Source organism: Sander lucioperca, chromosome 4, assembly GCF_008315115.2.
Source record: "Sander lucioperca isolate FBNREF2018 chromosome 4, SLUC_FBN_1.2, whole genome shotgun sequence".
Lineage (NCBI taxonomy): Eukaryota > Metazoa > Chordata > Actinopteri > Perciformes > Percidae > Sander > Sander lucioperca.
In genome coordinates this window covers 43962305-43987843 of record NC_050176.1, presented here as the reverse complement: position 1 = coordinate 43987843, position 25539 = coordinate 43962305, and the positions used below count along the sequence as shown (strand labels likewise).

The window sequence follows — 25539 nt, the reverse complement described above, 5'->3', positions numbered from 1 at the left end:
GTTTTGGTTTACTGACAGCATTATAATATATATATATATATATATATATATATATATATATATATATATATATATATATATATATATATATATATACCCTAATACATATATTATGTATACCCTAATACCCTCAATAATTGTCTGTCTGTGTGTGTCTGTCTGTGTGTGTGTGTGTCTCCACTATGGCGGCAGCTGCTGTGAGAGCACTTTGGGCTGCAGGAAGTCACAAACAAATGGAGCGACGACTTTGGGATCATTCAGATGGATGTGATGATCGCCTGATACCGTCACCACCGTGTGCTGAGAGAAACAAATGATAATGAACATTTGAATAAAAGCAAACATTACTCATATTTCAAGCTTCTTTGTGTTGTTCTGTCTGTCAATGTTTTTTTATCAACAGCTAATTCAGCTTTTGTAAAAGTTCACTGACAAAGATAAAATACTGTACATTTAGCATATTATGTTGTTTACTTTGTGTCTATCACAGTTACATCCCTTACTATCATCACTACCCCATCTGTTTGTCGTTCATTCTGCACGTTTGTTTATTTTTACATATATCTACATACTTTTGCACTATCTTGTTAGACTGCAGTCTGCTAAACTGTATGTTGTTGTACTGGTACTTACTGAATCTACTCTAATCTCTTGCCTCTCTAATTTCTCCATCATTTCAGCTTTCCCACACTGACCAAGTTTTTTTCATTCATGATTTCCTATTGCATCATACCTGGCCAAATGTCAATTCTTGGTCTTTCAGACATACTAGTGCAGACCACCATTGTCTAGACTTTGAGGGATCCCTTTCCTACTTCCTGGCCTTCCTGAGCCTATATTTAATAAAGATACTTCATGTCGATGGAATGTTATCACCAAAATCTTTCTCTGCTGCTAACCTTAATAAATACTGCTATACACTTCCAATTGATCTCTTATCATTGAACTATAATTGGGAACGAGGCTTTAATCAAAAGCGATTACATATTCTCACCCTCAGTACTTGAGGGTCTCATGGTCGAGTACTCCGGCAACTAATATGGAGCCCTCATGTCCCTGTATAGGGAATGAGGAGGGTGGGTGTTCACCCTGGCAAGATTAAAAACAAAACCAAGGTCAGATGAACTCTTTGAGTCAACGGCCAAACATCAACATGGAGCTGGGATCCCATTGAGGCAATTGTACCAAGCATAGCTTATACTTTTGGCATTCCCTGCATCATATATCTTCTAGCAGACGTACTGGCTGTGCCTATCCTCTGATTGATGACTGATGATCCTCTGAGAACTTCAGACAAGAGAAGTCCTTGATAAGTGAGAGGACCACCCAAGGCAGCTTTAAAGTCCTGGCGGCAATTTTAGCATCGCATCCTCACATTCTAATATGTGAAAAGCGCCACGCATTGTCATTCATGACAGAAGCATGCCAAAGAGAGTACTTATACCAATAATACTTAGACCAATATGCAGCATGTTCAGTGAGTCAATGTTAAGGTTCCCATATATATACCTTTAAGAGAACCCGTAAAAATCTGTGCATTTTTCCTGCTAAATTATGACATTAAAATGAAACAAAACAGGAATCTGATTTGGTGTGTGAGCTTTTTTTGCACTTTAAGTTTGACATCTATAAATATTTCTGCTCATTCTGAGACATTGAGTCTGTACTATGGTACTGCTTTTAGATCTGTGCAGCTGCCTGCCACAATAGGTTTAATAGATCAACACAGACAACAACACAGTGTTTAAATCCCCAATTATTTTTAGTCTACATGTGTTGGTGCAGGGTGGGTCAGGTTTGTCACACACGTCAACGCAATTAATGCAGTTTAGTGACATCACTTCAAATGAATGATAAGTATTTTTACTGTCTGTAAAAAACTTTTTTTTCCTGCAAATTATATTTATATATATTTTTTTTTCTTCAAGTTTCAAACTCACATTTCTCTCACGATATCCTTGGAGAAGTTTCAGTTGGTTTGATTCTGGTGCTGCACCAAAGCCTTTGTCTCCTCTGAAAAAAACAGATTTTAAACATGTTCAGTATGACATGCTTTGATGATTTCATTAAGGCACATTAAATTATTGAATTAGGACCCACAAGGGGACTTGAGACAGTCATAACATAATGCAAACATCCATTTCAGTATAGAGATCAGTATCTTACAGAACAACTAGAACAGAGGCTTGAATCCTCGACTGCATCTCCAGACTCTGCTCCAAACTGATGGGCGCTATGTTTTTCTGAAAACATAAAATGAAACACATGTACTGCACAAGCTGTATGTTAAACCTCTGGTGTGAAAAAACTGTTAACAGAGAGGAGGTGGTGAATGTGGGGGACGGTTTGGGAGGTTAAAAGTGACTTACAAAATTTACTCGCAGGTCTCTGGAGAATACAAATCCTGCTGGAGAGAAAGACATTCAGCAGGCAGCAGATGAAAAAAGTGAGATTTGAAAAAAAAAAAAGATAAGACATACCTTCGTCAACTTGAACTAGACCTCGCTCTAAAAGGATGTGCACAGACCGTTCAGACAGAGTCGGGTTTGCAGCCAACAACCTGAAAGAAATACAACACTTTAGCCAACAGCAGACTTTGGTAGTATACTAGAAATCTAATAGCCATATTTTATTTTGGTCTGTTTTATCTTTCGACGGGATTTATTTATGACCTGCTACACCCTGCTACGCTCTGCGATTCCCTGCAGTGTCCTGCCGCGTCCTGCCGTGTCCACTGCATCCACCCATCCTCTGTTGTGCCACTTTACACCCCGTAATGCCCTGCTGTGCCCTACTATGACACAAACTACTACGACTACCATTGTAGTCAATGTTCCATTATCTTTGTGACTATTATTGCCACTGTTCATCACACCCCCAACCGGCACCGTCAGACACCGCCTACCAAGAGTCTGGGTCTGCCAAGGTTTTTTCCTGAAAGGGAGTTTTTCCTCGCCACTGTCGCAATAGCTACTGCTAATGCTTGCTCTTGAGGGAATTACTGTAATTGTTGGGACTTTGTAATTATAGAGTGTGGTCTAGACCGACTCTATCTGTAAAGTGTCTCGAGATAACTCTTGTTATGATTTGATACTATAAATAAAATTGAATTGAAATTGAACTGAATTTAGTATTGCATTCCTTTAAAATTGTTGGACTCATGATGGAGTTTTGAAAATGGATAAAAATTGATGCTACAGAACGAGAGATATTGTCTTTTATATTCCACATATTCTTCTTCCTTGTAAAAAAAAACTGGCACCTACATTCCCCACAATGCAACATTGACAGTTCGATCAGATATTTGGGTGTGCTGTACTAGTGGTAGCCTCGAGCAGAGATGAGGAGCGGGCTACAGACATCTGGTAAATTCACTTCACTTTTTCATTTTTAAAGCAGCCATATTATGCTCATTTTCAGGTTCATAATTGTATTTTAAGGTTGTACCAGAATAGGTTTACATGGTTTAATTTTCAAAAAACACCATATTTGTGTTGTACTGCAGTGCTCTCTCTCACTGCTGCAGATCCTCTTTTCAGCTGGTCTCTGTTTTAGCTACAGAGTGAGACCTCTTTTCTTCTTCTTCTTCTGTACTATCTTTGATTGCACTGCACATGCCCAGTAGCTCAGATGTAGATCATGTCAGCTAGCTAGCTCCATAGACAGTAAAAGAAAGGCTGTTTCTACAACTTTGGTCAGTTACAAGGCAGGATTAGCTGGGAGACTTCTAAATGAGGGCGCACATGTAAGTAGTTCTTTTGTAGATTATGGTGAACTTGTGTGTGTTGTAGCAGTGCTTTGCTACTGAGAACGAGGTAGCATGCTAGCGTTAGCATGCTAACGCTACGAGCTAATGGTTGCGGTTAGCCTGCTCGTTTCGGCTTGTGACGTCACAAGCCGTGCCGATTTTGAACAGCTCACCCAGAGACTGAAGGCAGGACACATTCAGAAACCGTATCTCACTCTAAACAGCATGGATGGATTTTTTTCAAAGTTTGTATGTGTGTGGAAGCACCAGAGACACAAAAGAACACCCCAAATCCCAGAAAAAGTGATTTTTTTCATAATATGGGCACTTTAAAGTTGTTTAATCCCAACCGACGCTGACTTAAGTGACATCACTTGAGGTACTTTATCAGACTTAACGCAGCTCCCTCTGGAGCCACAAAAGGCTTTCAACAACTTTTCTAACATATGCATTAGTACTCCCCAATCTTTTAAGTTCCCCTTTTAACACACTTCACATAAGCACAAAACATCCTACACAGTTTAAGGTTTATTTAATTTGAATTGGTCATAAACTGGAGTGGTGTAGTACCTCTCAACTGCCTTCTTATAAGTGTAAACTCTTTTCTTCTCTTCTGTCTTTTTTTCAAACTGAAGCACGTCATCCATCCCCTGCCTAATCACTTTGAAAATAAAAATCTGCAGGAAAAGAGACTGTTACAGTTACTGACAGGAGTGGAATATGAAGATAATGCAATACTTCTGCAGCAATCAATTCTTACTATTAGATTACCTTCCCTTTAAAGGCTTGAAATATGCAATATAGTGATAATTAAAAGTGTTGAAGTACTGAATCTGTAGGAACGAATCCAAAGCAGTCCAGCAGTACGACGGCATCCACCATCTCAGGATATAGTGCACTGAACTGTGGAAAACACAATGTGCACCATGTATGATACCACGCAAAAAACATACAGGACAATTCTGTGTAAGGTGTGAAAACAGTGATAAGTTGTATGTGAGGAATCTTAGTTACCATTCCAGCGATATTGCCACCTGTGAAAGAGTGAACAAATACTCATGCTCAAAGCTTTAGAGACTCGTTAAAGTAATTTTTTTGTTATTGACTTCAAATAGATTCTGGCTTTGATTGTGAGGCTTTTCATTAGGGATGTCCCGATCAGGTTTTTTTGCCCTCGAGTCCGAGTCATTTGATTTTCAGTATCTACCGATACCGAGTCCCGATCCGATACTTCTATAATAATTCAACTTTATAATACCTCCAGACCGCAGACATACTCGCGCTTTCCGCTTCAAGCTGCTTCCGTGTTCTACTTTGCCTGCATTTAACCAATAGCGTCTCTGCAACAAAGTGATGTCATGCCGCATGCGTTGCTGTTTCTGTGTGGAGTCAAAAGGGTCTAACTCTGTGCCACCGCATAACTATAGATGCGTTAAAAAATAATGAGAATATATATACATATATATCCGAATCCTTATTCGGGAGGTAACGTCCGATTCCGATAGAGTCTGAAACCATGTGATCGGGCCCGATTTCCGATCACGTGATCGGATCTGGACATCCCTACTTTTCATTATAGATTAATCTGTTGATACATTTTTTTCATTATTCACTTAGTCATTTAGTCTATAAAGTGTTAGAAAAAAGTGAAAAATGTCTAAGCTAGCACCTTCTAATTGCTTGTTTTGTCCCACCTGCAAAACTCAGCGTCAGTACATGTGAATCACTCACCCATACTGTGGCCTATGATGGAGAATCTTGTCCAATGGAGACCTGTGGGAGTTATTTAATAGTAATAATAAATCACATCTGATTAAATTTACTTTCACTTATAGGGCTGTACTTTACTGTCACAGAGATGCACAATAGTCCTGAGGAGATACAACATCTTGATATAATCAGATATGAGTGGAACTAATGGCTAAAAAGATCCTGCAACTTCTTGAACTCACACACCGTCAATGACTCTGCGTACATCTGCCACGTTTGCAGGAAAAGTATAGGGAACTCCAGCAGGACGATGGGAAGACAAACCGTGACCGGCCAGGTCCACCGCCACATATCTGCACTCTGACAGGAAATAGAAAGAGATAACTTTGGTGGTCCTCTGACTTTTCATCTAGCGCCACCATCAGGTCAAAATCTCATGTTGTTGTGACCAAATTCCTCCAAAACTAATAACATTCCCATCAGCCTCAGTTACTTTTTGTTTAGTAATAATTAGCAAATGCTAGCATGCTAACACTCTATACTAATATGTTGAACACAGTAAACATTATACCTGCTAAACATCAGCATATTAGCATGCCCAAGTTAGCATTTAGTATTACAGGGCTGCTAGCATGACTGTTAGCCTAAGCGTTGTCCCAAATCCACACTACTAAGTCACAGTATGTTAGCAGTTAATATACAAAAATATTAACATAATTCACCATTTTATCCTTACAGGAAATTATAAGTGTGCCGCTTAGAAAGACACCAAAGAGACATCAAAAAGGTTTTTCCTAACATTTAATAACTTTTTCAAGCTGTTTCGCCAACACTTACAATTATTTGTTTTCCAATTGTGAGCTGCTCCTCCATTTCCTTTGTGCATTGCATTGTGGGAGAATAGTGTGCAGCACACTCAAAAGTCGACAGTATTTGGTATACATGCTGTCTGCTTTGAGTGTAGGCTACTTTATTTTGCCACACACTACATTCTAAAAACCTGCTTAGACTCAGTGGGTAGTGTGGATTTGGGACATAGCTTTCGACTTGTTAAAATAGGGGTACAAGGTGGAGGGTGAGTCCCATTTTAATGACCCTCATCTACAGTACTCTGTCATAGTTTACCTTTGGGTAGAAGGGGAATGAGGGTGTTGAATGTACCACAGTTGTCAGCCCAGCCGTGCAGGCAAAGCACAGGACGGCCGTGATCAGGACCCCAGACTTTCCCTCTGATCTCTCCCCATGGGACTGGAATAGAGAGCTCTGAAACTGGACACATTACACAAAACAACACCTCCGAAAACGGAAAAAACAAGGATCTGACCTAAATTTACTGTTGATATAAATTAGCAACTACTAGATTTAACTACATCCATGACTCCTGAAAGTGGTAAAATGTTAAATCTCTTGGGTCACTGAGAAATACTACCTGCTTGTTTAATTGTAGATGACATTACAGTGTCTGATGACCCTCAGATTTTGTCGCTGACAAATCACCTGCAAAGCTGAATATCCAGCAAAAACAAAGTGACTACAATAAACTAAACTTAAAGCTTCAAACTAAATCCTGAATTGTGTGTTTAACAAATTAAACCTGCAGACATACTCTGACCTTTGGAACCTGAAGGAAACATAAACAGCAACCAATGATTTTTATTGGATATGCATAATGACAAGTTGCTGGTATGACCAATCGTCATACACTGCAGAGGCGGGTCTTATATTTCAACAAGGTGACAACTCTCTACTCTCCGGTCTGTCTACATACCCTCAGTAGTTCCTGTCAGGCAGTCTCCTGCAAGGACAATAAATCTGGGAAAGAGTGAAATCTGGTACATGCCACCATCATTCATCCCTCTCTCTGTAATGAGATGATCTCGAGTACAGTGCTCTCTTACCACAGCTCTGTCGTCAGCAAACTTGATGATGGTGTTGGGAGTCGAAAGTGGTTATACAGTCGTGTGTGTACAGGGAGTATAGCAGGGGCCTCAAAACACAACCCTGGGGTGCTTCAGTGAGCACCCAGGCCTGAAGTTGGAAGAGGTGTGTCCGTCCACCCTCACCACCTGGGGCCTGCCCATCAGGAACTCAAGGAACCACATGCACAGTGAGGTGTTTGATCCTTAAGCTTTGTGACGAGCCTGGAGGGAACGATGGTGTTTAACGCTGACCTGTAGTCATGAACAGCAATTTCAAATACCTTTCTTTTCCAGGTGAGATAGGGTGGTGTGGAGCATGTGTGCTATGGCGTCTGACGTTGATCGTTTTGGATGGTAGGCAAACTGTAGTGGGTCCACTGTGCGGGGTAGTAAGGAGCAGTATAATCCTTGAGCAGTCACTCAAAGCATTTCATCACTATAGCAGGCCGGTCTTGTTTTCTTGGGCACAGGAATGATAGTGGACTTCTTGAAGCACGTGGGTATGACAGACTGAGCCAGTGACAGGCTGAATATCATTTTGAACACTTGTGCTCAGCACAGTTTGAGGACCGCCCACTGATAACATCAGGTCCTGCTGCTTTCTTGGTGTTCACATGCTTGAAAGCACTCCTGACGACATGCTCAGGAAAAGTGACGCTTCCACTAACCTCTGCTGTTTTTGCTTGTTGGTTGCCAATAGCCTCAAAGCGAGCATAAGTTGTTTAGCTCATTTGTCACAGAGGCATCAGCACTTGACAAGGAATTTTCAACGTAAAAAGATGTAACTAGTTTTCGGTACAGTTGCTTCTGTTTGTCTTTAAATGTTACTTTCTTTTTAATCTAACTACTAACCTGGATTTTAACATCAGCTATCTATCATCAACAACAGCAGAATATATTCTATATATGAGATATACTGTAGATATATTCTATATATATATCTGGACAGAAGTAGGGAGGGGTTAACTGTATTAAAGGCCTCTAGAGATCGACCCTTACAATGGGATGTGGTGTAATGTCCAAAGCAGATAGTATGTAATTAACAGCCAGTGATGTGATAAAACCTGAAGCCAGATTGAATAGTCTCACACAAAGAACCTGGAAATGGATTTTGTAAGTTGAACATTAACAGATGGCTTGAGGTGGTTTCTCATAATGGAGGGTTTAAGAGATCGGGCTGTAGTTGTTCATGTCACTTATGTCCACTTTTGTGCTACAGAACACCAGAAGTTTTTCTACACCTTTAGAAGTGTGTCACATCATAGATGAAAGCTCTAAATTGGGAAATACCCTTATTTGTTTTCTTGCCAAGAGTTAGATAAGAAGATTGATACCTACTCTCATGTTTGTGTAAATATGAAGCTACAGCCATCAGCTAGTTAGCTTAGCTAAGCATCAAGACTGGAAAACAGGGGCAAACAGCTAGCCTGGCGTCTGTCCTAAACTGTGCATGAGTAAAACATTCTGTAAGTGTGTCCGTCGTCGCCCTGTTCTGATTTGTCAATGAAGTTGAAAAATAAAAATACACTTATGATGAGACTTTTAATACGATTGTTCAAAACACAGTTTTCTCTTCTTATAAACAGCACAATATGACTTTAGTGTGACAGTCTGAGGATGTTTGTAGCTTATAACTTGTGCTGTCTGTTGTTTGACTGGGACAGCACTTTGGTTCGCAGGAAGTCAGACACAAATGAAGTAATGACTTCAGGCTTATTCAGATGAACGTGATGATCGCCTGGTACCTTCGCCACCATGTGCTGAAACCAACAAAAACAGAGAGGGATATTAACTACAGATATACAGAATCAATAACCACTAAGATGTTCAAATAACCATTACAAACCACTCCAATTGTATTTTCATTCTGTCCCAAGTTGCAAACTCACGTTTCTGTCCTGTAAGTATTGGAGAAGTGTTGAGGTAAATTTTCTTTGAGCTGGTTCAAAAAATATTCTACTGAAGCCTTCTTCTGCTCTGGAAAAAGATATTTTGAACATACAATGTGAGAATAGGCCATATACTGTAGGATGAAGCGTACGTTGTTGATAGAAAGCTATGATATAGACTGAGATTTGTGGGGTGGGGATATGATTTTCACATCATTTGTTAGCTGTATTTCTGCTCAGGACATTACCTACTGTAAGTCAGTCAGCTGATATAAATATCTCTGTCTGCTGTCACATTGTCATACTGCAGTCATAACATAATGCAAACATCCATTTCAGTATAGAGATCAGTATCTTACAGAACAACTAGAACAGAGGCTTGAATCCTCGACTGCATCTCCAGACTCTGCTCCAAACTGATGGGCGCTATGTTTTTCTGAAAACATAAAATGAAACACATGTACTGCACAAGCTGTATGTTAAACCTCTGGTGTGAAAAAACTGTTAACAGAGAGGAGGTGGTGAATGTGGGGGACGGTTTGGGAGGTTAAAAGTGACTTACAAAATTTACTCGCAGGTCTCTGGAGAATACAAATCCTGCTGGAGAGAAAGACATTCAGCAGGCAGCAGATGAAAAAAGTGAGATTTGAAAGAAAAAAAGATAAGACATACCTTCGTCAACTTGAACTAGACCTCGCTCTAAAAGGATGTGCACAGACCGTTCAGACAGAGTCGGGTTTGCAGCCAACAACCTGAAAGAAATACAAAACTTTAGCCAACAGCAGACTATAGAGACAAAGTTACTAGAAATCTGAACTAAATCTTTGTAAATGATACCTCTCAACTGCCTTCTCATAAGTGTAAACTCTTTTCTTCTTTTCAGTCTTTTCAAACTGAAGCATCTCATCCATCCCCTGCCTTAGCACTTTGGAAAGTTCTTTCTGCAGGAAAAGAGACAGAAGCTACTCACAAGTACAGCCAAGCTCTTATGTATATATATATATATATATATATATATATATATATATATATATATATATATGAGATACAGTATATGAATAAAAAGAAAAGATTGGAAAAACGAAATCCTGCCTATACATTATAATAAGCAAAGCATCTAAATTTACAATAAAAATACATGACATATTAGAATCATTTTCTACATTGTATTTTTAATAGGGCTGTCAAACGATAAAAAATTTTTAATCTTGATTAATCGCTGAATTTCTATAGTTAATCGCGATTAATCGCATATTTTATCACATGATTAAAATTCTATTATTTTGCATTTCAGAACGTTTTTTAAGTACATATTAACAATCGAAAGCATTTTTTACCAGTGTATCTTGATTGGGAATCAAATGAATGCAAAGAAAGTTACTTTATGAACTTGATTTTAAGATTTGTAATTATTTATTTACCGTAAACAAAAGAAAAATGTGTGAATCTGCGTTTGCAGCACCTTGCAGCTGTTCCAGTGTGGCTGCTTTCTCCGTGTCGTACAGGCTGTGTGTGGGGCTGTTGTCCCCTTCGACGGCAACGAGACAGGTCAGAACATGCCAACCGTAGTACGTCTTTAAGACCCGAGTCCTCTACGATGCTGACAGGTCTGCAGTTAGTTGCCACCCATTTTGCAAGAGCTGTAGTAATTTTTTGGGACCACAGGTCGGCAAGTAGCACTCTCCAAAATAGTAGCATGCTAGCGGGTAGCATCACGTTAACTGTACTACTATGCTTAGCTCCGTAGGTGGTAGCTCAAGCTTGACGTGCTTTGGTGATATTTTAATTCGGCTTTACACAATGTGCATATGGCTTTCGACTTGTCTACGAGCCGTCCGGGAGTTTTGGAAAATAAAAAGCGCCATTCAGGATTTCATTGCTGCTGTCTTTCTCCATCATGCCTGCAGGATGTGTTATGAGGAAGTGGCAGCTTGATGATAAGTAACGGTGCTGCAAAGGGTCAAAATAGTAGCCTGTTAGGCACGACGCAAAGCCGAGTGAAGTGTAAAATAAATTAATAAATGCCGACATGCGATTAAAAAAAATTAATCACATCACGTCGGCCCTTAATCGCATCGCGATTAACGCTGACAGCCCTAATTTTTATATGTCTTGGGAGTTGGGATATTTAGCAACCTGGAGTGAGTTTTAAATTCTGCAATCAATAAATTACAAATGGTGGGCATTAAATGGCCTGATTCTGGTATTCTGGAGTCTGTAGTATTCTGACTTCCAGTCAACAAAATAAATAAAGAAGTAAATAAAGGATTACATTTAGGCCTTCTTTTGGCGAAATACAATTTATAGAAACAGATCAATATATACAATATGAAAAATTCAAATCAAATATTTTGAAGACTTTTCTTCTGGTGTCTGTTCAGACTGTCCTGGCCATGCGTTTATCCACACAAACCATTAAAGCTTCACAATGAGTGTAATCTGGGGAGTCAAAATGATTCGTACTAAATCTGTAGGTAGGAATCCGTACGCGTCCAGAAGCACGAGAGCATCCACCATCTCAGGATACAGTGCACTGAACTGTGGAAAACACAATTTGGACCATATGAGGATACCACGTAGGAAAACGTAGCAAAATGGTCTCTGTATATTGCGTGAAAAAGAGAAAAGAGATAGGACAATGACACTCACCATTCCAGCAATGTCAGCACCTGTAAATAAAAAGAAGCTGCATTTGATTTGCACTTTAAATGACTTTGTAGCACAGCAGCACATATTAAGATAAATTCTGCTCTAATGGTGGACTCACCCATACTGTGGCCTATGATGGAGAATTTCCGCATCTGCAGAGCTGTGGGAGTTAATTTCACAGATCATCAACCAGGTTCAGTATCTCATCACAGAACACCAAGGTAGTTTTTGGGTGCCAAACGTCCCTCTGTTGTTTAATCCTGTAGTCCTGTAAATTCTAACCTTATGCTAAAACTTACACTGATGTTTGGCTAAAAACTATTCTACAACATTATGAGCTTATTATGAGCTCACACACACCATCAGCGACTCTGCGTACGTCCGCCACATATGCAGAAAAAGAGTAGAAATCTCCAGGAGGACGATGTGATGACAGACCATGACCTGCCAGGTCCACCGCCACATATCTGCACTCTGACAGGAAGTACAGAGAAGAGATGTGTAAAATACTCACAGAACACACTCAGCAGACACCAAATCCCTAACACATAAATTACAATTTTGGATAATTATTTATGTTATTATTCTGAGATAGTTATTTGAGTTTAGTGAGTTTAGTTGAGTTTATAAGCACTTGAAATAACTGCTCAATTGAAGCCAGAGTTAATATTAATTAATCATTTATTTTTTTACTGGAAACTTATGATCCATTAATGTTGAATTGTATGCTTTTCGTTCACATTATCACCTTTTTAAAATATGTTTTAAAGGTGTTCTGCCACCAGCAGATGGTTTCAGTTGAACATTCTGTTGCTATAGGGTCAGTGTAACGCTTATCAGTTCAAATTTCTAAGCACAAACAGACATTTGGAAAAACAGAAAAATGGGTTCAAATATCCAATTTTTCATTTTTTTCCACCTTGACAAATTACATAATTGCATCTGGGCTCCAATTATTCAATACTGCAATGGTATTCTCTTCCTCTACTTTGCGGAATATGCAGGTCATTAACTGCATATGGACCAAAAAAAATGTATAGACTTTGGGGTCAGAGGTGCTTGCAACTGATGGTTTCGAGTGGGGGGGCGTAACTAGGCGGAACGAGGGAGGGAATACCATTGCAGTATTGAATAATTGGAGCTCAAATGCAATTTTGTAATTTTCTAAATTTCTGATCCTCTGAATAAAAACTGAAAATTGGAAAAACAGTTTAAAGATCCAATTTTTTAATTTGTCAAGGCAGAAAAAAAATTAAAAAATTGGATATTGGAACCCATTTTTCTGTTTTTCCAAATGTCCGTTTCTGCTTAGAAAATTGAACTGATAAGCGTTACCCTGACCCTATAGCAACACCTGCTGACAGTTCTACAGCTAGCAGTTTTTTTTGGTCGAAAGTTAATGTTACGTCGATAGTTACGTCAGATCTGTGTCCAAGATATTGATGGCCATCTCCTATCTACGAGCATTATCTGTAAGTAGCTAGTCCTTCTATTACAGCAATTTTGTGACTGTTCATTTAGAAGAATTTAGTTTTTCTATGATAAGCTAGCTTACCACTAACCAAGCTAGACACGGCTAGTTTTTAGAGAATCGTACTTTACTAGCTAGCTAAACATTTTAGGTGTAACGTTATGTTAACTACATTAGTAACTGTGTTGTACTTTCTAAAAACAAATTTAATTAATTGATAGAAAAGAACAGTGTCTCCATTTTAATGTTACTCAATTATCATTACCAAATTGCAAAGCTCTTTCTATGAAAAGTCCTGGAAAATTATAAATAACGTTATTGTAGTATTACAAAGCGTTACCCAGTTTTGTTAATAGAAAGTCTCATTACTAGCCAGTAATGCATTAGCTACCTTTGGGTAGAAGGGGAATGAGGGTGTTGAATGTACCACAGTTGTCAGCCCAGCCGTGCAGGCACAGCACGGGACGACCGTGATCAGGACCCCAGACTTTCCCTCTGATCTCTCCCCATGGGACTGGAATAGAGATCTCTGAAACTGGGACACAACACACAGTCTGCATATCAAACACAATAATTACTGATAATTAACAGCTCAAAAACTCAAAATGAACGACTACCATTATATATTTCAACCGGGAACAAGAAACTATTTAACTCATTTCACACGATCGAACTACATCCATGAAAATAAAGTGTGCAGCTCATGCACAAAGATTTAACAGAAATGAACAACAGCATCATTACCGGCTTAACGGTAACGTTATATGAGCTTAAAAAGAAAAGAAAAAAAGTGCTGGATGTTGAAATCCAAAACTAGTAAACAAGTGGATACCAGTGATTTTAACTGCTGTAGATCTCTGACTGTACACTAATTATTAAAGTCTCCACATCTGACTTTGTTACCTTCTTTAGCCATTTTAGTTGATGTTGCACAGTGTCTAACGCCTCGTAAAGTTTGCAGTAGCGCTCGCATCTCTAAACAAACTAACCGTAAACACGTAATTTCCGTGTCCTCTGGTGCTCTGCTGCATCAGAACGATCTAAAGCACCACAGTGGCATGCCTTTTATTCCCTCAGTTCGGTCTTTTAGGCAGCGCCGCTACTAGGTGGACAGTTGATATTTTCACCTGTGTCTATTTTTCCTATGGAGAGATTAATCTTCCAAACTGCCAATAGACTTTTAGCAACAGTATCTCTGTCATTTTATTTACCCAATGCATTAGAATAACTCTGTCACCTGTAATCATACCCATTACATTAAGCTGCCTGAAGATGCCCACGTTGGTGTCTGACTGACATCTGTTCTCTACTCGGTCAAACATAAATCAGGAGTCAAAGGAATTGCTGAACCAAACCATCAACCAAGAACTTCTAAAGCCTTAACACAAAATGGTTATTTCCGTAGGCCTACACAAAGTAGGAAAGTTCTCACTTCCATGCTTCACTTCCTGCACAAATGATCCTTTATGAATTTCACTCCGAGAAGTTAATGGAGTTATATCCATGATATAAAATTAAATATCTAAAAAAGTGACATTGCTACAATAGTTATACATATATTTTATACATCAACAATTCTTTAAGACAACATGGTTTTCCCTCTACCAAAAGATCTTTTGTGCTCCAATTATTTATTTTACATATCTGATTTCAATAATTGTCCACAGCCTTTCACCAGCTGTCAAACAACTGCATGCATCTTTAACGATTTATTGGATGGAAATCAGGAAAATCATCAAAATATATGTTATTGTATTATTATGTTATGGGTAATTATTTACAATAGCCTGAAAAACACATTAAAGTAATTTTAAATATTTAAAACTAGATCACAGAAAAAGATAGATGGTCAATTGTAAAATTATTAAAGATTACATTACATACAAAGATTTAAGGAATTGTAGTTTCATAGATTTCCAACAGATAATCCTCCAAAATAACAGCCTTTCTTAACATAGTTTAAATGCTGTAAACAAGATATTGTGTGACAGTGTTGAGTTCATAGTCATCCTCTGCTCCCTCTGTGGCACTCAGGTACACACTCTTTCTTCCCACAGCTTGCTACCTTTTGAGATTAAACATGAGGACACACTTCAGAGAAACTGAGCAACTGATAAAATATTAACAACAGGCAGCGGACTTCTAAGACACCTGTGCATTTTAAACAATCCTCAAAGACAGCAGCTACAAGGTGATACTACTACTGCCTGCTAATACACAGCAGTCTGAACTGCAGGGCAGCAGGAAGACACCAAGCTCAGAATAGAGTTCAGCATAGTCTAAATAACTAAGATCTTTATTACCCCTGTACGATTTAATGCAGTCCAATACAACAGCTTAGCCATCTATCTTTACAAAGCTAATGTTCGGATATTTGTTCGTTGGGTAGGTATTCGGTTTTCTATTGTAGGAATAAGATATTCGTTTTGTTTTTAATACTGTAGAATAACAGAATCCTTAAAAATGAAGCGCAGTGTTTCCATTTCAGCTCAGTGAATCTTTACTGCGTTTTGCGGTCTTTCTGTCCTCTCCTTTGATCTCCCTGTTTCACCAAGGGCAGAGCTTTAGGGACACACCCTTGATGCAGAGCAGAGAGAAAGGTGCAGTCTTGGCAGTCTGCTAACTTCTTGCTCTCGCTACCAATATTAGCTGCTCTGTTTCAACAATGCGAAGCTAAAAAAAACATGCAAGCAGGCTGAAAATCGCCGTGGTGTTCTGTCGGGATTAAGCTATGAGCAATGGGAAGGTCTGCTATGGGCTAACACCGCAGTGCTTTGCCATCCATCTCAACTGAGAGCAGTGAAATCTCTGGCTGAGTAGAGTTGTAACGGACCAATATGATGTGTGTAAAGGTCTGTGTGGTTATGGAGCTTGGTGAGCTTAATGGCACTGGCACTGGCACTGGCTGGCTGAGTCCTTCCTATCATGCTCAGCTCATTTGGCTTTTTTTTGTGCTGATTTGTCTCTTCAGCTTACCCAACACCACCCTTCACTATTTTACAGACCATCTGGAGTTGAAGAGAAGCGGCTATTAAATATCTATTAAAATGCATTAAATAATTTAGGAGTTCAGCAAAAGTAACATGAGTTATGCTTACATAGCTGGTTGACAGGTTTTTAGCACCAAGGTGAGTGTAAACAGTACAATATGAATACAAACACATTTTATGTTAAAATCAGCAATGTAATATGACTTAAGGCAAATCCAATGTTTTTTGTGTTTGCTATAACTTCGAGGTCCGTTCAGCTGTTTGTCGGGCTGGCTGCGTCAACACTTTGGTCTGCAGGAAGTCAGACACAAGTGGAGCGACAGCTTTAGGATCATTCAGATGGACGTGATGATCACCTGGTACCGTCACCACCGCGTGCTAAAGGAAAGAGACAGAGACCATTAAACAAGTGTGAGAGATTTCCCATTTTAACCTGCAATCACTGATTTATTTTGTACACTTGGGGGCAGCAGAAACAAGTTGCGAACACAACATTGACATATCTTTTAAGATGATAATGTGAATTTGTTAGCAAACAGTTTATTATTTACACATCTAGCAGTTACAGAATACCATTATCAGAATTTTTTTTCATTATTGCGAATTATTGGTGTCGTGTTTCAGGCCACCCAATGAACGTAAGTTCAATATTCACTCTCTTTTAGCTCTGTTTTTGGTATCCACCAACTCCTGAGGGAAACCTCGATATCTTTAGCTGTTAAATGCTCCAGCTAGTCTCTTACTGTGTCTGTCTGCATAGGCGTCGATTTCGGTGGTGACGGTGGGTACGCGTACCTACCAGATTTCGTCATGAGTCATTTTGTACCCTCCACTTTTTTTGAAAACCTCAAGCTCAATTTAGTTAAAAAAAAAAAAAAAGTCCATAAGACATAATTCTTGAGCGACAGATGACAAAAAATCCACAACAACCTCTATCCCCACAGGGCAGACACAGCCGCTCTGCTGCTGCGCTGGCTGCACGCTTCTCTGTTCACAACACTGCCTGTCGGGTCATTCTGCTTAACGTGAAAAAGCTTAACGTGGTTTAATGTACCTAAACAACGATCAATAATAACCAAATTTCTCATGGCCATATCTTGTAATGAACACTTAAGCCTGTCAAAGAACTAAACCGAAATCCAATATATATATATATATATATATATATATATATATATATAGTCTTGCATTATATTGTCTTCTTCAGTGGCGCCTATGGTGAGGAAAAAGCTTGTACCTAAACAATGATCAATGATTACCAAATTTCTCTCTCATATTGCTCCTCATAACCACTGAAAACTGTCAAAATCGAACCAGAAATGTGGTGATGATTGATCATTGTTTAGGTACATTAAAACCACGTTAAGCTTTTTCAGGTTATGACTTATAAAGCCCATGAGAACTGTGGGGAGTCAACCCACAGCCGCTCCGCTGCCCTGCTGAAAATATGAAGCAGAAATGCTTAATGTCAGATAACGTCCATAATAATAGGACTTTGGGTTCGATTTTTTGACAGTTTTCAGTGGTTATGAGGAGCAATATGAGAGAGAAATTTGGTAATCATTGATCATTGTTTACATACATTAAACCACGTTTTTATTCATTAGTAAGCTACAGGACAGCGTCTTTCAAAACATGACCTGCGCAAAAGAGAAAAAAAAAAAATGAATGCGTCTCTGTCCCCAGCACATTTCAAACCAAACTGACGCCCATGTCTGTCTGCCATTTGGTGCTGACAAGGTAGTGCATCGTTTGTTTGTTTTTTTACTGAAAATGGCTGCCTGCTGCTGCTGAAAACGACACTATGAGAGCAGTGAGAGTGAAATAAAACAATGAGCTGAAAAAGCTCCGTAAAGCCGAGGGCAGCTGCAGATTCGGTTGATAATTCTCTGTCGGGACATCACACTGTCACATTATACAGTAGAAATATTGATTATAGCCACTTTAAGAAATCATTAGTATCATTATAGATTATCATTAGTATTCTGATATTCCAAGCAGCAGCTACATTGTTTTTATCACCAGCTGGTTTGGAAAGAGACCATCACTGGAGACGTTTAGTTGACGCACATCTTCTGTTCTCTCTCTCATCAGCAACACTTGACCAAGCTCCAGTATGTGGGTCGGCGTTGAGGTTCACAGCTATAAAGATTTCTGCTGCCTGTGGCCGGGTTAGCTCAGTTGGTAGAGCAGGCGCACGCATATAGAGGTTTACTCCTCGACGCAGCGGCCGCGCGTTCAACTCCTCTCTCTCCCCTTTCATGTCTTCATCTGTCCTATGGAAATGAAGGCCTAAAATGTCCAAAAAATAATCTTTAAAAAAAAAAAAAAAAAGATTTCTGCTGCCTCTGAGACACTGAGTTCATACTCGCAGCTACTTTAGTATCTGTACAGCCGTCTGTCTTTCTGTCTACTAGGCACAATTACACACACTCAAAGGCTTAACGGCTAAAAATAACCACCAAGCCTACCTACTTTTCACAAACACACTGTATAAACACACTCACATTTCTGTCCCTATAGGCCTGGAGAATTGCTGATGTGACTTTCTTTTGCTCTGGTTCACTAAACATTTTCTCAAAGCCGTCCTCTGCTCTGGAAAGACAAAGAAGAAAGAAAAGAAAAAGACTGTATGTATATTCAGTGAGGTACAATTTACTAGTATTGCACTGAGATTAGGTCATGTACTGCAATAATGAAATGTGAGGTAGAGGAATAACTTACAGAATAACTAGAACAGAGGCTTGAATCCCCGACTGCAATTCCAGACTCTGCTCCAAACTGATGCGTGTTATATTTTTCTAAAAAAACGAAAGACAAAACAATACAATGTACAATACTGTCCATGCATTTTATGGGCTGCATATGACACCTGTGGGAGGGATAAACATGTAAAGTGATGAGTTGGAGCAGTTCAGCAAAAACCTACCAGATTAATACGGAGGTCTCGGGTAAACGCCACACCTGCAAGAGAAAGTTGCATTATATTTTCAGCGAAAGAGTAAAAACTTTCAGAGAGGAGGGTGGACTAATTTTGTTCTATGAGGAGTGCCCATGACAAAAATAAAAGCCGAGAAGAGGAAGATAAAGATGTACCTCCTTCAACTTGAACTAGACCTCGCTCTAAAAGGATGTGCACAGACCGTTCAGACAGAATCGGGTTGGCAGCCATCAGCCTGAAAGAAATGAAAGGCTTTTTTAGAAAACACTTGTACAAACAACATAACTGGATGAGTGGATGTTAAGTATTCATTGTAAAACAACATAAAATACAAAAGGTGCAGCACCTCTCTACTGCATTTTCATAAGTGTAAACTCTTCTCTTCTTATCTTCCGTCATTTTTTCAAACTGAACCATCTGATCCATCCCCTGCCTCATCACTTTCAACATTTCTTTCTGCAAGAAAACAGACAGATGATGAGGTAAGCAATTCAAAGCTACTGACAATAGTGGATTGTACAGCACAGCTCTTTGTGAATTATTATGGAGTAAGTGTACGGCAATAATATCATGCTAAACACAGGAGAAAAGGTGTCAGATTCAATTACACTGGTGACTAAAAGCATTTCTTAAATGTCACACAACCTGTATATTTTTTCCATTTACTCACAATCTAAAATTCATTACACAAGGAAATAGAGTCTTTTACAGTCTACAGTGTAAATCAGGGGTCTGAAGCAAAGATTATCTGGGGGCCACTATAGATGTTCTCTCCTAGAGGGAGCTCTTGTAACAGTGTGGTGTTTTTTCAACAATACCTTTTAACTCTATATCTAAGCAACTTGTCTGTTCTTCTCCTTTCTACCCACTTTTTAATTCCAGTATGGACCATATGACCTAGAATTATTTATTATTATATCACTTTTTTCTATACTTCTTTCTGTATTTAACAAAAATAATGATGACAGAATTAATTAAATTAAGCAACCTGGATGTGTGTCATAAAATGAACATGAATGAGTGACTTTTTTAAAAATATATTCTACGGCCTTTTTTTTCCAGGAAAAATTAAGACTTTCAAGACCTGCAGGCTTTAGGTTTTTGTGACTGGTAGTTGTGCAGATAGTTTGATGTGAAATAAAAAGCAAACTTCCATGGTCCGATTTTAAAGTAAATGCTTGCTTCTATAGTAAAAGACTATAAAAATCTAAATTAACAATGAATTCTGTGGGAGGATTTATGAAATTGCTCTGAAGCCCGGTGTTAATAAATGTAATATTTTGCATCACAACTTCAAAATACATGGTATTTTTCTTCACCCTTAACTAAAACAAATGACAGCCCTGTAGTAACTGTAGTCTGGGATTTAATAACTGTTCAAGTACCTTATCTGTAGGGAAGAATCCATATGAGTCCAGCAGTACGACAGCATCCACCATCTCAGGATACAGTGCACCAAACTGTGGAAGACACAATACGGATTAAACACCACACAGTAAAGGAAAATACTCTCTACAGAGTCAGTATATCTTGTGAAAATAGTATCCTGTCATGGCCACGTCACTTACCATTCCAGCAACGTTACCACCTAAAAAACAAAAAGAAAGAACGAAAGGGTACAAATAAATATAACATAACACCAACATTTGAATTTCTCTAATTCTGATGTAAAGCTGCACTCACCCATACTGTGGCCTATGATGGAGAATTTGCTCCACTCCAGAGCTGTGGGAGTCATTTCACAGATCATCAAACAGAATTCATATCTCATCACAGAATACAGAGACTGTTTTTAGTTGAAAGACAACGTCACTACTGCGGTTTAACTGCAATACGAGCTGGGTGGTATTGTTTAAATATATCACAATTCAGTTTTTTAAATATATATATATATATATATATATAAAGTCGATGAGCCAATAATAAAGAATGATATCACCCAGGACGCACTATATCACTGTGGTTTAATTGCAATACGAGCTGGGTGATATTGTAAAAATATATCACAATATTTATCCGTTTATTTAAATAAATAAATAAATATATAGATATAGAAACTCAATGACCAATAATTAAGAATGATATTATCACCCAGAACACACTATAACAGCGGTCAGATCTAGTTTGTTGCCTGAACAAACACTGATGTTTGATTTCAATAAGTGGCTACACGTTCTGCAACTTGTTGAACTCAAACTCACACACCGTCAACAACTCTGCGTACGTCCATCACATACGCCGGAAAAGAGTAGAAATCTCCAGGACTACGATGTGACGACAGACCGTGACCCGCCAGATCCACTGCCACATATCTGAACTCTGAGAGGAAGGACAGAGAGAAAAGCAAGAGTCTTACCAAGTGATTGTTACATTCAGCCATGAGGTTCATAACTGGGGATGGCAAACTACCTGGGTCTTTAACACGTAATTTTAACTAGATCAATTTCACACTGCACCAGGTCCCAAGACTATTTGGTCCTCGAAATCACCAAGTTAATAATGAGATTGGGGAACTGGCTCCTAAATACTATGCTCCACACAAGTGGAACAATCGCAGAAACTTGTAAAAATTTTAGACGGGCTAATCCCTTTTAATCAATTTAAATCCCTTTTGATTGACATAGAGCAGTCAGAATAGATGCATTTTTTTTTTTTATTGATGTTGTCCCTTATGTTGATGTCCTTGATCTGTTCGTTGTATAATTTGTTGATGTATACTGTAACTTTTGTGTGCTTTAATTGTTTTATATATACTGTAATCAGGGTGTCCTTGTAAAAGAGAGCTAGCTCTCTATTACCTTCCTTGTTTAAATACATGTTTTAATCAATCAACTAATCTTTTTAAGGAAATAATTACCTATAATAAACAAACAAAAAACATTTCAACATTTTCTAAAGCATTTTTGAGATAGTTTACTTTAGCTGAACAAGGCAAAAACAAAACCTAGTCAACCAGCGGCAATTGTAATGTCTCGGTAAAGGGCAGTGGTAGTAATATCATCATCAAACAGGCTGTATTCAAAATTATACTAGCAGTATGTACTCATTTTGGCCAAAATGTAGCATGTAGCATGTAGTATGCAGTATGCAGTATGCAAACACAAGCAAAATCTCCAGTATGCCAAAAATAACCAGATGACGTACTGATTTGGAAAATATCTCCAGTATGCATCGAACCAGTCTACCTTGCCTACATCCCACAATGCAAAGCGCTGGAATGGTCACAACCACTGCGCTTACCTCCACTTTCCAAAACCAGCTAAGCCTGGCCTGGCATACATACTGCGTTCGTCTATACTATGTAGATTGTAGTAGGCGGTTTCAAATACAGCCACACACTGAGGCAACACTATACACCTGCATGAGCTGAGTAGTCTTGTGAAAGTAGAAAGTAGTGTTAAATAAACCAAGCTCAATTACCAGGACAGTTTTGGTAATGGGGTGTAAAGTTTCTTTCTGAGTTTATGTGTGCATATAAAATAAAAAAAAAGAATAAAAATGCACATGTGGGATAGAAAAAAAACCCCTGAGGGCTTGTAAAAGGAACCCACCTAACATTGAAACAGGTTTAAAGTTGGCCATTCTGGGGGACAAACCGGGGGCTTCTTTTCTTTATTTGCCTTTAATTATTTGACTATACAGTATATAGCTGAGAGGCAGGCAGGAAATGTGGTAGCCCTGAGGCCACCCTCCCTACAGTACCAGAGAGCTTCTTATTGTGAGGCAACACTGTTAACCACCCAACACGCCTCCTCGGCATACTGATCTGCAAAAGTACACACTTTCATGTAATAAGCAAAGCACCACAAACGAGTGTGCAGCAGGAATTGATTGACAGATGGTATTATATATAATATGTGTATACATAAGTTAAAGAGAGAAAGTGAAGACTGTTTAGTTTTCAGTTTAAATGACAGTGGATGAGAGTGACAGTATCTTATTAATTCATGTTTAAAGCCTTAAAACTGAGTTTTGTGGGTCAGATTTTTAGATATTTTAAAGAGTTGAATGAATGAATGAAGAAATTTATTTCAGACATATCAAAAATAAACCAAACAAAACATCACAAAAAAGTACTAATAAGTAAAATAAGCAAAACATTCAATAAACAATAAGTAACATTACCCAACATAGACATGTCTGAAAAGGAGTAGAAGAAGTATACACTGGGGTGTTGAGAGCAGTGTTACATTTCACATAAACAATTACCTTTGGGTAGAAGGGGAATGAGGGTGTTGAATGTACCACAGTTGTCAGCCCAGCCGTGCAGGCACAGCACGGGACGACCATGATCAGGACCCCAGACTTTCCCTCTGAGCTCTCCCCATGGGACCGGGACACAAAGCTCTGAAACTGGGACACAACACACGGTTAATGATACTCATGAATGGCTGTAACCAGACACTCACTCTTTCAAAAAGAAAATGTTTCTGTGCCCAACTTGCCACTGGAATAGCTTTGTGACCAATGTTTGGTTTTAAGAGTTTATTTTGCTTATCGCTGAAACAATTAGCTGATTAAACAATTAGTCAACATACAGAGAGTAATCATAAACATTTTTTATAATTAAGTTATTATTTAGTCATCAAGATGAGCTGCTTTTCTCTGTATCATGATGGTTATATATGAAATGGTCTAAGCTCTGAGAAATAGAGATAGGCATAAGTATTTACTTGCTATTAACCCTGTCAAATTTGAAAATATGACTTTGGGGTGCCCAAATTATTGCTGCAGCTATCAATTATTTTCATGATTGATTAATCTGTTGATTATTGTAAAAAAAAAAAAAAAAAGCCCAACACAAGTCCTGGGAGCAGAAGATGACATCCTTAAATTGCTTGTTTTGTTTGACCAACAGTCCAAAACCCAAAGACATTCAATTTACAAAAGGTATGTAACAGGAAAATGCAGCAGATCCTCCTCATCTGGGAAGCTGAAACCAACAGATGTTTGGCATTTTTGCTTCAGGAATGACTTATGCCATTAACCGACTATCAAGATTGTTGAGTAATTTTCTGAAGAACCCAACACAAATAACACAAATGTAGATTTTTGCCTTTTAGTCAATCCGACTATTCAGTAAGCAAAGTACTAGGCTACCTTTCCCAGTATACCACACTGCACATAGCTGTACATATCTGTCTATATGGTTCATACAGAATATCCATATTTATTCAGTTTTTCTTATTATATATTCTGCTAATACACTGCATATAATCTATATTATTGTTACTACTATTATGTTACTGCTACTACATTGCACATATCTGTATGTTGTTCATACACTGTTCATATTACATAGCCATATTTATTCTGCTTTTATAACACTGCAAAATATATTTCTTGTCCTGCCTATGCACCACCTGTCTATACTTGAATATCACATTGCACTTTTCAGCTTTTTTGAACGCAAACTGCATTTCGTTGTCTTTGTACCTGTACTCTGCACAATGACAATACAGTTGAATCTAATCTAATCTAATCTAATCTAATACCTCTATACCTGCCTTTTTAAGTTAGATAAATGTAACGTTAAACATTGATGCTATTTCTCATCCTAATTATAAGAAATCTATGAAAACACAAAGTCTTTTTTACCACATTTAATTGCCTGTATCCATGTCTTCCCATTGGCTGTGTTCAGTGTCCTGTATCATTGTTGTGTTCAACCAAGAGCATTAATAAAAGGTAACGTTAGCCTACTGCACCGAGGTGAAGTTAGTTTTAACTTTAAATTGCCCCAGTCTGCAGCTCCTGTTCCACTGGTATGCAGTTAAACACAATTCGTTACCTGCTTGTTTCATTGCACTGGACTGCAGGTGTCTGACGCTTTTCAAAGCCTGCAACATACTGGAGACAACCGAGGCTATTAAAACCTGTACATGTAAGAAAATATCTTAAAACGTCGAACTTAAACAATGGATGTTATCAACGTTTTCAGACTTTGAATGTCACTCCCGTTTTTCCGGGTCTTGAAAGACCACGTGACGCGAGCGCAAGATGCTATTGGATAAACGGACACGGCCTGGACCAATCATTGTTAAGAAGAGGAGGACTCACCTTCAACAAGATAACTTACAGTCTATGAAGATAACCAACAGAATCGTTTTACTGAAACGGTCAGTTAAAGCTGGGATAGGCCTTTTATTTTTGACGTCATTGGGCGTAAAATTCCATTATAACCTTTCAGTTTACGGAATTGAAATAGTCTGAGAGAAAACT

The 25539-nt window shown here is 38.5% G+C and overlaps 3 protein-coding genes across 6 annotated transcripts; all 3 read right to left on the bottom strand.

Moving 5' to 3' along the window:
- Positions 1–102: 102 nt before the first annotated feature.
- LOC116040508 (serine hydrolase-like protein) lies at positions 103–7524 on the bottom strand. 3 transcript variants are annotated; one of them, XM_031285930.2, is made up of 12 exons: positions 6888–7521; positions 6584–6727; positions 5705–5818; positions 5480–5521; positions 4763–4782; positions 4577–4651; positions 4319–4425; positions 2481–2560; positions 2370–2404; positions 2167–2243; positions 1941–2013; positions 103–300 (listed from the first exon to the last, which is right to left on the bottom strand). In XM_031285930.2, exons 1-12 carry the CDS (start codon positions 6910–6912, stop codon positions 181–183), a joined length of 912 nt encoding a protein of 303 aa, XP_031141790.1. In that variant the 5' UTR covers positions 6913–7521; the 3' UTR covers positions 103–180. The 3 variants fall into 3 exon arrangements, with proteins under 3 accessions (XP_031141790.1, XP_031141789.1, XP_035856134.1); XM_031285929.2 differs by having other exon boundaries at positions 2370–2407; positions 6888–7517; XM_036000241.1 differs by having other exon boundaries at positions 2370–2407; positions 4577–4782; positions 6888–7524.
- Positions 7525–8900: 1376 nt separating this feature from the next.
- Positions 8901–14445, bottom strand: LOC116040507 (serine hydrolase-like protein). The gene is made up of 12 exons (XM_031285928.2): positions 14290–14445; positions 13778–13921; positions 12276–12389; positions 12034–12075; positions 11916–11935; positions 11730–11804; positions 10104–10207; positions 9939–10018; positions 9829–9863; positions 9626–9702; positions 9267–9354; positions 8901–9137 (listed from the first exon to the last, which is right to left on the bottom strand). Exons 1-12 carry the CDS (start codon positions 14357–14359, stop codon positions 9006–9008), a joined length of 981 nt encoding a protein of 326 aa, XP_031141788.1. The 5' UTR covers positions 14360–14445; the 3' UTR covers positions 8901–9005.
- A 1309-nt stretch (positions 14446–15754) lies between these two features.
- Positions 15755–25305, bottom strand: LOC116040505 (serine hydrolase-like protein). Of its 2 annotated transcripts, XM_036000243.1 has the most exons (12): positions 25109–25305; positions 23527–23670; positions 21523–21636; positions 21001–21042; positions 20886–20905; positions 20703–20777; positions 19664–19773; positions 19473–19552; positions 19306–19340; positions 19101–19177; positions 18884–18971; positions 15755–16754 (listed from the first exon to the last, which is right to left on the bottom strand). In XM_036000243.1, exons 1-12 carry the CDS (start codon positions 25164–25166, stop codon positions 16611–16613), a joined length of 987 nt encoding a protein of 328 aa, XP_035856136.1. In that variant the 5' UTR covers positions 25167–25305; the 3' UTR covers positions 15755–16610. The 2 variants fall into 2 exon arrangements, with proteins under 2 accessions (XP_035856136.1, XP_035856137.1); XM_036000244.1 differs by lacking the exon at positions 21523–21636.
- Positions 25306–25539: the final 234 nt, after the last annotated feature.